The 11276-nt window shown below is 36.8% G+C and overlaps 1 protein-coding gene across 6 annotated transcripts in view; it reads left to right on the plus strand.

The window, feature by feature from the left end:
- Positions 1 to 11276, plus strand: part of CYRIA (CYFIP related Rac1 interactor A) — a 56161-nt gene that overhangs the window by 27246 nt on the left and 17639 nt on the right. For 3 of the 6 annotated variants that reach the window (XM_041489183.1, XM_041489184.1, XM_041489182.1), the window contains one exon: positions 8877 to 8956. The exons of 1 other annotated variant lie outside the window; for it this stretch is intronic. In XM_041489183.1, the coding sequence (XP_041345117.1) occupies positions 8887 to 8956 (70 nt within the window). In that variant the 5' untranslated portion in view covers positions 8877 to 8886. Of the gene's footprint in view, positions 1 to 1402; positions 1489 to 8876; positions 8957 to 9143; positions 9224 to 11276 lie in introns of all 6 variants that reach the window. 2 more of the 6 variants (XM_041489185.1, XM_041489180.1) reach the window with 2 other exon arrangements.

The following is an 11276-nucleotide window of genomic DNA, read 5'->3' on the forward strand; positions in this document are numbered from 1 at the left end:
GGGTATTTTCTTCTTCTTTACCTGTCACTAATTAAAAGTATTGAACAAAACCAGATCTATAAAAACATTTTCTCTTTCCTGATCACTAGTGCTTTGTCAAAGTTCCCTCTGTATATTTCTTCAATTCTGCCCTATGCTTATGCAGGTGTATTGATTTCTCCTCCGTTTTGTCTCTCTTGTCCATTAGAATAACCTGTTGTGTATTTTCTTTTCTGCTACATTTCCTGCACTCCATTATCCCTTAAATCAACTTTCCAAGAGACCTCTCCTTCTAGGTACCGGAGAGTACTGAAACTGCTTTTGTGAAATCAGTTTAATTTGCTCTTTTCCCCTTGTTTGGTAACCTCCTCTATTTTTAATTTCTCATGTTTCCATCCTTATATTCAGTTAATTCTCCCCATAACTACTATAAAAGTCAATAATAGCCTCTCAAAATGACATTTATTACTCCAGAAGCCTGTAGAGATGATGGTTAATTAATCCTTCTAAAGCTTCTTGCCCCATTCTGTTACTCATATGCCTCCATACTTCAGCAGAACCTTCCTAAACACTTCCCTGGGTTATGTGGTCTCTCAGGTTGCTGTTTTGGGATGTTACCTGTTGTTTCTTCTTTTTTTCCCTTTTTCCCAGACACACATAGAAGTTTGTCTTTTATCTTTTTCTGAAATTTTAAATACATTTTAAAAGTATACATTATCCTCCAGTTTATTTAAAGTGGGTTTTGATTGTTTTTTTCTAGTGGAACTCTTATTTCCATCAGCAGCTTTGTAACGGCCTTGTAATAGGTCAGCAAGTTTTCTTATTTTTGTAATGAGATATTAAATAGGGTCACTATGACAAATTTTTAAACTAAAAGCAGCAAATCCCTAGAAAGATCTACATTTCATCTCTTAATTCCTCAAATCTTGAGCTGTTGGTAACTATTGCCAGCCATAGCTGTCTTAATTCTACTAATGTCAATATCTTTGATTAAATTAATTGTGCTTTTACTGTTTTAAGATGTTCTTTAACTTCTTTCCCCTTTCCTAGAAAACCATACTTGTAAAGATTGCTCTGATCCATATCTTATAAATTATTACTCTCCAAACCATAAATATAAAATGGCAAAATGCATTATATCCTACATACTGACACATTCAGAGCAGATCACTAGGAAGTACGCACTAAGAAATCCAGTCCCTGTAGGATTTATGTTTGACTTACTGAGATTAGATGCGCGGTTTTGGCATTTATGTATTAAAATGAGAAGAAAAATAGAAAGAGAAGAAAGCTAGCATGCAAAGACTTACTCCTGTTATCAAATGGCACAAGAAATAACTGGAAAATAAAATCACTTGGAGGAAAATTTTTACCATAGTTGCCTAGAGAACTAGAATATGATGGTTTTCATCTTGTCTTTCAGACACTTGCATTGGATTTTGTGTGTGTATAATAAAAATACTGTGTGTGGCATAGTCAGGAGACTGAATGATCAGCAGTCATTTACAGGTAAAAAGGACCAGGAACTTTTTTTTTTCTGTTTCTGAATTTTCACCCAAAAGTCCTCTTTCTGATTCTAATATTTATGTGATCTAGCATAGATTTTTCACTCATTATATTCACAAATATTGAAACCAGATACCTTCTCAAATGTTCAAATCATTAGATTTCCAAAACTGAATGGGTTCTAAGATGGCTTATTTCTTTTCCCACTATGAATTTGGTGATAAATGATGAGGACAAGAAAACTTTTAAGAGAAAGATAATAGTGTGGCTCTCTTACGAGATTTTGAAGGAACTAAGTCAAACTCCACTTGGAACAAAATAGAGCGGTTTTATTTTGAAGGAAGAAACACTCAAACTATCCAAACCTGTCCTGTGTCTTCTAAAGGTGTCTCCCTGCTGTGAAAATTGATAGAGGCTCCATTTGTTGTGTACAGAGGAATTGTGTCCCTGGTTTGTGTAAAGCATCTGTGCAGGCAATGCCATGTTCAGACCAGGTTACTCTAGTTACTCAGGCAGAAGGATCAAAGTGCAGCAGTACTTTCTTAAATTCAAATATAATTTTACTCTAATTGCTTAATTGGATTCCATTCTGCGTTTTTGTTGGTGTTTTTTTGTTTGTCTGGTTCGTGTTTGTTTTGTTTTTATTATGACATATGAATCAAAATCCAGATATTTTGGATGCCTGGTTTTCATTCTTTCATGATGGCTGCTCTGACATTATAGACTCTGAAAATATACAGGAGTTCTGTTCAAAGTAAATTCAGGTGTGAAGGTTGCCATATAGAAAAATCCCCCTGCTGGATATGTTTTAGGTTCATCTAAGGTAATTTTTTCTTTTTTTACATTTAATTTTAGAGAAACCACAAGCCAAGCTCTGTAATCCTTGAGGCTACAGGTACTAATGTTGGCCAACTCTTTAAACATTTTATGATTACTGAAAAACAGATTTGTCATTACAACCCATTTATTAAATCCCTTTGACTTACATCACTTTTTGTAGGTTTTAATTGTGTCCTGCAATCTGCATATCAGTTAACAGCAAAAGCTCTTGGCTGGAAGTGTTCCTTAAATAGGAATTCTAATAAAATGGTTGTTCAAAGAGGGAATGATTCTTTTATCTTGAGTTACTTTCACCTTGAGCAACTTTCTTCTCTTACTCTACTTTTCACTTCTTTATAGATATTTTCTGGCTTTGAGTTTTGTTGGGGTTTCTTTTTGTCTGTTTATACTTTACCTGCCTAAGGAATGTGTGGCACTGAGTTTTCTTTGCTTGTGTATAGGTTGCCACTTGGTGCTCTTTATGTATGTTATTTGTATTAAGAAAACCTTATAAATCCAGTGTTTAGCAGCCAGCATTGGGGATAATTTCTTTTTTCTGGAAAATTCATATGGCTGCTTTCTGAAAAGAGTTTGGTTATGTTTTTGTCTTATCTATGCCTTTCTAGACAATACAGTACATACTTCACTATCAAATATCTTTGGAGGTTTTGTGCAATTATCACCTCAACACAAATGTGTGCTATTTTTACCTTTATCTTAGTATAACTATACCTTTTTTAACTTATTTTTAGAATAAAGTCCATAGAGAAATAATACCATTTTTTAAAACTAACAGTATTTGCACAACTGAGACTATTAAATATCAGGTGTTATATTTTTCTTCATCAATGCAACTGCCATTTAATAATATTTAAACACTTAGCAGCAAAACAGCTGAAGATAGTAATAATGCCACATCCATGCAAATATTCTCAACTATAAGAAAATTGAAGATTTTATTAAAAATAAACCTACTGTGGAATTTGATGGGAAGAAGTAATAGAAACATAAAATCATTTAGATTGGAAAAGATCTCCGAGTTCATTGAGTCCAGATGTTGGCCTGATCCTGCCAAATCCACCATGTCCCTAAGCACGACATCTACAAGTCTTTTAAATACCTCCAGAGATGTTGGCTCACCCACTTCCCCAGGCAGCTTGTGCCAGTGTTTGACTGCCCTCTCAGGAAAGAAATTTTTCCTAATATCCAGTCTAACCTCCCTGGTGCAACTTGAGGCCATTTCCTCTTGTCTTACTGCTCATTACCACCTCGCTGGTCCTGCTGGCCACTCTGGGCCCACCCTGGCTCATGTCCAGCTGTTGTGGACCAGCATCCCCAGGTTGTTTTCCTCCTGGTCCCTTTCCAGCCACTCTTCCCCAGCCTGTAGCACTGCAGGGGTTGTTGTGACCCAAGGGCAGGACCCAGCACTTGGCCTTGTTGAACCTCACACCACTGGCCTCAGCATCAGTCCAGCCTGTCCAGGTTTCCCTGCAGAGCCTTGCTGCTCTCCAGCAGGTCAGCGCTCCTGCCCAGCTTGGTGTCATCTGTGACCTGACTGAGACTACAGTTGATCAGAATCATAGAGGTTGGAAAAGAGCTCCAAGATTATCAAGTCCAACCTCTGATTGAACATCATCATGCCAACTAGAGTCAAGTGCAGCTGTTTCTTGAACACTTCTGGAGTGGTGACTCCACGACCTTCCTGGCCAATCTGTTCCTGTGTTTAACCATTCTTTCCATTAAGAAATCCTTCTTGGTATCCAACCTGAGCCTCCTCCATTGGTGCAACTCGAGGCCATGTCCTCTCATCCTGATGCCAGTTGCCTGGGAGAAGAGACCAAACCCCACCTGGCTCCAATCTCCTTTCAGGTGGTTGTTCAAGTGTTAGGGTCTCCCTTGAGCCTCCTTTTCTCCAGGCTAAACACCCTCAGCTGCTCCTCATCAGACTTGTGCCCCAGACCCTTCCCCAGCTCCATGGCCCCTCTCTGGACACGCTCTAGCACCTCAACGCCTTTTTTGTTGTGAGGGACTCAGAACTGGACACAGCACTTGAGGTGTGGCCTCACAACTACAAATCCCCTTGTCCAGATCCCTGGGCACTGGGATCTGGCCCCAGTATTGACTGGGACTGGTCCCAGTACTGAGCCCTGGGGAACACCACTGGTATCCAGCCACCATTTGGATCTAACTCCATTCACTACCACGGTTTTTTACCCTGTGTACCTATCCAGGCCATGAGCAGCCAGTTTCCCCAAGATAATTTTTCCAATCTTGCACTTCTGCTGTTTCCTTACAAGCATTTCAACCAACTGTATGAGTGAATATCACAGTGATTTGGAGTCATGCTTTTGATCTGAGAGATCTTGAGTTTGTTCAGATGCTGGTATATTTTTGAAAGCACAGTTAATTATTCATGCAGTAAGGTTGGTTCCAGTACCTTAATGATGCTGATGTGCTTAGTACATTTCCCTCAGATTGGGGACTGGATGCCTCCTGTCTCTACCCACTTAGGTGTGCCACTAGAAGTTATCGTTCTGAATCATCCATTGCCACTCCTGAGCTTGGGAGCCTTTCTCCTGAAAATCCCAGTGGGACTGCTCATGAAAACATGCACAAGCCCTGCTTTCCTTAGGATGATCTAAATGAGGTTAAGCAGTAGGTATTTGCTGATCCAGCTCATTTTGACAAAAGCCTTTCAGACCATGTTTATGTGAGCAGACAGATTTAGGAAATATTATCTGGCAAAGGAGCACTGATGAGCTGCAAAGGCTTGAGCTGGTCAATGTGTCCTTTTTCACTAACACAAAGTTTTAAAGCTTTGTCTCTCTGTTAACATCTTCCGCTGTACCACAGAGCTGCTGATGGTGTTGAATTGGTACTGATTAAATTAGTCCTGTAAGAGAAGTCAATCAGTACTTCTTTAGCAGTTTGTATAGTACTGTAGCTGTTACTTGAAAGTGGTGCAAAACTCCACACTTGAGAATTGTGTAGTTGCTTAAATCTGTGTGTAAACCAAAATTTTAAAGTGTTGAATAACATGATATTCAGTGTTCAGTTAGTGATTCCCAGATTGGGAACACTTACTATATTTTCAAAAGTGGATTTAAGTATATAATAAATATATTTCAGTATACTTTCAGTATATGTATGTAAGATCCATGGCAGATTTGTAGGGTTGAATTCTGATTTTTTTTGGGGGGATAGTATTTTATATACCACAATTCAGAAATAAACTGATTGCTTTAGTGGGGTAGAATGAATTTCTTTTCCCATACAGGGTAATACCTTTAGAATGTTGAAACTAAATCAGTGTAATTTTAGGAACACAGTTATTTGTTGGAAAACCAGCCTGTGATATTTTGTTCAAAGCTCAGGTTTTAAAACCTGCTACTGGATAATGGTAAATGAAATGCAAAATGCTAAATGTACCTTATTGTTCATTGCTGGGTTATGGTTTATTTATCTCTGTGTGCTACTAATTAAATGTTGAGCATCAAAAATTAAGCAATGAGCTTTAAAATGTCAACAATAGCTTAAAAACTATTTTCTGTATGCTTATGTAATATCTTAAGGTAAGTTTTAATGGTTTGGAAAACAATAGGGAAAAATGCAGACATCGTTATCAACATGTCATCATTTTTAAAGCATAGTTACAGGTTGGAATTTTAAGGGATTTAGACACTAAAGAGAAGCTGCTAGCATTTAGTGGTGCAGCATCAGCAATATTTTTATATATGCATTGAGTCTCAGTTCAACATTTAAACTGATTTTACAGTAAGTAAAATAAAATGCTTTCTGGTTTAATGAAATAGAATTTTATGCTCCTACGTTAAACCTTTATGATTTGCTTCTGTACATCAGCTGCTATTTGCATTTCTCTTGCAGTCACAGTATATATATATAGACCTGCTCAGAATGTGTGCCGTTAGTTACTTTGAAATCTCATTAAAATTATCCTGGAGGTGACTTTCAGTTCCTGAGGTTTGGAATATGTTATTAGAGTTTGTAAGGAAAGACAGTTTGAAAGAGCCAAGTACTGGGAAGCAGCAGGCTATGCAGAATAAGATAATTCAGTTTGAGGGAAAGATTTGCATTTATTAGCACTTCCTTTAAGTTTGTCCTTTTAATTTGAAACTAAAATTTAGTGCTGAATGATGAATTACTCTTGAAAGTGAAAGTTTCATGGAACCAGATGTTGCTTTTAGCTTTGTTTTTTAGGAAACCATAAACAAATTATATAAAAAAATAATTAAAACATGTTTAACAGCTGCCTGAACCATATTTTCTGGATGTTGATGTTGAATATGACTATTTTTGGGGTTGATGTGCTTTGAAAATAGGTGGTGTCAAACCAGAACCTCCAGGATCATTAGAAAATGCCACTTGCATGAACGTGTGCACGTAAGTTTGTGGTAGGCTCTGTTGCATGCTTGTGACCTCAATAGCTGGATCCGTTTCTGCACAGGGATTGAAGGAGAGGGAACAAAGTGAAAAACAAGCTAGGAAATGTAACAAAAGTTCTGGAAAAACACTCAGAAATCTCCCAAGCCGAGATGTGCTGTACTTGTTTAAGAAGGATCAGAGGCAGAGCTTGGGCACATGACCCCAAGCGACTCCATGCAAATGAGGGAGCCTATCCTCAGGTTTTTGGCACAAAGGGTTCCTCGCTGTTCGAAGCATGCTATCAGCTAAACCAGTTCTGGACGCAGTGCAAGCTTTGGCAGCAGAAGAAATGCTTGGGTACTCTCTGAAGATTGAAGGCGATGAGGTAAGTTATGGCTTAAAAAGAGTTGAAAGTGAAGAATCCAAGCTGAGTCAGTCATGTCGATTGTGATAGCATTACATAATATAATTTTTTTTTCAAGGTTATGAAAAGGAAAATAAGTGTGTGTACTTTATCGTGTGTCACCTAGCTGATGCTGATAAAATGTATTATACCAGTGTGATGAAAATATTAAATTATTGAAGATATAAGTTTTAACACTGTATAAAATCTGTTTTGCTCTGTTTGCATGTTTTTCCCCTTTGTAGGCTAATCAGAAAGTCAAACTCAGTGTATAAGGTGCTGATCTTATTCTGAAAGTAAAAGTGTAAATATTTTTCCTGCATGTAATGGATGTAACTTTATGAATAATGGAAAATGTTTCTTTGTGTTTCAATTTTGTATATGCAAGATGTTGCTAATTACAAAGGGCTTGACAGTCTGCTCACTGGATTTGTTCTGGAGAGAAAACTTTGAAGAAGTATATAATGCAAAACAAAGCCATTTATTTAACAAAAGCCTTGCTTACATGAAACTGCATGTTCTGAACAGACTATTGATTAAATGTATATCATTTTATGTTATGACTGTGCCTGCTTTGAAATCTCCAAGCCTCAAATTACTTTCCTAGGTTTTCCTGATGTAGAAATGCATCCTTTATATGCACATAGAAATTAGAGTTGATGATACTTTTCCTACTGTAATGCTTGTGGGAAAACTTGAAAAAAGCTTTGTCTCCTTATGTAGCGTATCAGCCATGTACATGCTTAGAATAATTTTTTGTGGTCTGCTTTCTTAAGTGGGAAAAGAGTTAAACTGAATCACAGATGAACATCAGATGTGATCCCCAGGAGCCGTGGTTTAGAGTAATGAGAATATTTCTCTTTGAGGCAAAAATCAGTTTTCAATCTGTGTTTTAAATCTAAAATTACATTTTTCTACATCCCTCCAGGCAGATCTCTTTATCCTGATACGTGCTTTTCATGGTTTAATTTTTCTGTCTTCTGAGAAAAAGTTTTAAGTTTGACCAAGAAAGCTCTACTTTTACACAGTATTAGAATAACTTACCTTGCTAAAGACTGTACTGGCAAAAAACCTTTTTATAACGTCTTTCCTTTTTATCTTCCATAGAGACTTGCTTTTTTGAGAACTAGTCACTTTTTCTTTTGGGAGTAGTTCATAACTTGAAATGCAAAGAATTCCAAGATGATAAAAGATAGGAATAACAGATAAAAAATAGGGTTCAAACCTCTCATTTTTACTCTCTTTTTTTTTTAATGCATACATATACTTTGAAAAGCTAAAAATCTTTTAGCTGTCTTTTTTGATATAATTTTATAGTAATCTTATTAAAAATCTTACTGCCTAGAAACAATTAGATTTTTTTTTCCTTATAATGAGTTACTTTCTTAAAATGACATGGATTTTTGCTGAAGATCTAAAAGAAGTGTTAAGATGTCAGTTTTTATTTGAAATGGTGTTAAGTAATCTGGAGTCCAGCAATTTAGAGAATTAACAGATAGAGATATAGCTCTGAGTTTATTTCTCTTGCTAAGTGAATAAATTCATAAATATCTGTTTATACACTGGGATGTTGTCCTGATGTTTAAAATCCAATTTGTTGAACAGAATTATTTCTGTGTTTATCTGAAGTCTTGCTCGTTCTGAGTAGATATCACAGAATTGACCAACAAAATGTTTCCAGAACTTGCCAAAAGGTTGAATATATGATGCAGACTGTGTCAAGCTCTTAGCTGTAGTGTTCTGAGTTTACATGTATAACTGTTTATGATTTTGTTGCATTTACTAGGTTTGCTGGGATGGGTAATCTTCTTAAGGTCCTTACCAGGGAAATTGAAAACTATCCACATTTTTTCCTGGATTTTGAAAGTAAGTTCAAACAATTGCAAGACAATGAGAAAATCTTTTCCTTGACTTAGCAGCAAACTGAGGAAAACTTTTAAAATCTGATTGCTTAAAGTGTGTATTTTCCAGCACAACCAATCTGTCCAGGTCCTTGTCTCTAAAATCATTTGTTCACTCAGGACTCCTTTTTTCTTCCTTTTCTATTTTTCAGGAACCAAATGGGAAATCTTTTAAAAGTTCTCACTTGCACAGAGCTTGATCAGGGGCCAAATTTTTTCCTTGACTTTGAAAGTGAGCAAAGCTTCTTGCCTGGCTTGCCTTCTTTGCTTATTATTTCCTAATAAACTGCATGTGCTTATGCATCATAAAGCAATTCAAAAGGGATTTGCAAACAAATCAAATTACACTTCAGTACAATATTACTTTCTGATATTTATAAAACCACACAAAATTACTTTATTCTGAGCAGAGAAAAGGGCAGAGAGGCAGATATGCAAGAAAAACCCTATATTGAATTAAATTCAAAACATTTATGAGCCATTGTTAAACTTACATATTAATGAACTCAGCCTCAGCTTTCTTTAACAAATCAGGGTTTAAAAAACTATGACTCTTCCTTGAATGGAAATACATGTTGGAAATAAAAAGCTGGGAAAAAAATTAAGCAGTGGAGGTGGAACTGTTTTTGCTTGGTCCGGTGATGATTTAGTTTGGTTTATAGTTTCTAAAATGTAGTGAAATGATCAAAGTGTATGTGCTTGATTGCATCTCTCTAAATTGTGTGATTATCAATTGCAGAACAGTATTTCCCATTCCAGTTCTCTTGTCACATCTATATTTGATCCAAAGCTGTTTTCACTTTTGGTGACTACAGTTTCCCTGCATCTACTTCTAGACACTGTCACCAAATCCTTTAATATGGGTTTAATCTGTGTTCACCACATACATGAAATGTGTTTTATTTGAAACACTTACAGTGTGTGGCGTTTTCTCTCTTAATACCTCTGTTGTAAAAAAAAAAAAATATAAGCCAACCAGAAAGTTTTGAGAAAATCTAGTGTTTTTAAAATACTTTCCTTTTGTAGCATGGTTTAAAAGAGCATTTCAGGTGATTAGACACATGTTTTGTGATCTTGAAATAGTTTTGTTCATTAATCATTTATTCCTGAAATATTTTCTGAAAGAAGTAGTTGGCATGAGTGTGTATGTCTGTGTACATTCAGAAGCACTGCTTCAAAAAGTCATTTAAATACATATTTAAATCTGATGACATTTTTCAAACATGCATTCTTAGATGAGAGCTAGAATGTGTGACTGGAACTGTGCACATAACTTAATCTTCTCATCTAGAGCTTAATTACCTCATTATGAAAAATCAGTTTTAAAATAAGAAGAATTTGTTAATTTGGGTTTAGCAGAAGCCATGTATCTATCCCTTCTTCTCTGTCTGTATAATTTGAAAACTTTGCTGTCATCCCAGGATGTCAAACCTCTAGCCAAACCACCACTTAATTTTTTTCTACCAAACTTTTGAGGGCCTTGGCAGTGCTCTGTGGCTTTGCCAAGCTATTGTGAAAGCTTTCAGCTGCTCTGAGCTCACAGGATTAATCAGCCCCATTGTGTCCTTGTTGGCAAGAAAGTGCTCCTGACCCAGGCTGCAGCCTTGGCAGGAAACAGGTGCTCTGGCAGTGGGGAGCCTTGGTAGAGGTGGTGGTGGGAGGGGGAAATACTGAATTTGTTGCCTTGGCAGTGAAGATTGTTTTTCTTTCCAAAAGCACGTGGCCAAGAACTGAATGAAGTCCCCTCCCACAGGAGGTGCCAGTAGTTAGGGCACACTAGTCAGGCACACCTACCTGGAGAGGAACTGTCATCTCCAAATTTCAGAGAATTTCATGCATATAAGTGAAAGTTAAAAGTTTTTGTCACGAAATACAGTCCCAGAGGGTTTTAGTGGCACAAAATCTGTATTGGCTCAAAGGGATGTGACTAAAAAAGGGCTGTGGATTTGTGCTTTGGTCTCCTGTAACTGGCCATCGTACAGTGGAAAAGGACACTCTGAGTGAGTGGACATAGGTCAGAGTCTGGTGTGGGCTTGCTGGAAATGTGGTTTTCTGTGGCCTGAGCTGTCAGTTCGAGCTCATGGGTGAACATGGTCACTACAGTTGGCCATTCAGAGGGTGATGGGTGGGCTGAGCTGATGTGTTTACTGTATTCATTATTTGCATCAGCATTTTGCTTTTTAGTTTCGGTGGGCTTTTTCATTAGCTGGCTACAAAAAAAAAAAAAAAAAAAAAAAAAAAAAAAAAAAAAAAAAAAAAAAAAAATTTTACATTCCTTTTTTTCC

This window comes from Pyrgilauda ruficollis, unplaced genomic scaffold (genome assembly GCF_017590135.1).
Source record: "Pyrgilauda ruficollis isolate IOZ18807 unplaced genomic scaffold, ASM1759013v1 scaffold90, whole genome shotgun sequence".
NCBI lineage: Eukaryota > Metazoa > Chordata > Aves > Passeriformes > Passeridae > Pyrgilauda > Pyrgilauda ruficollis.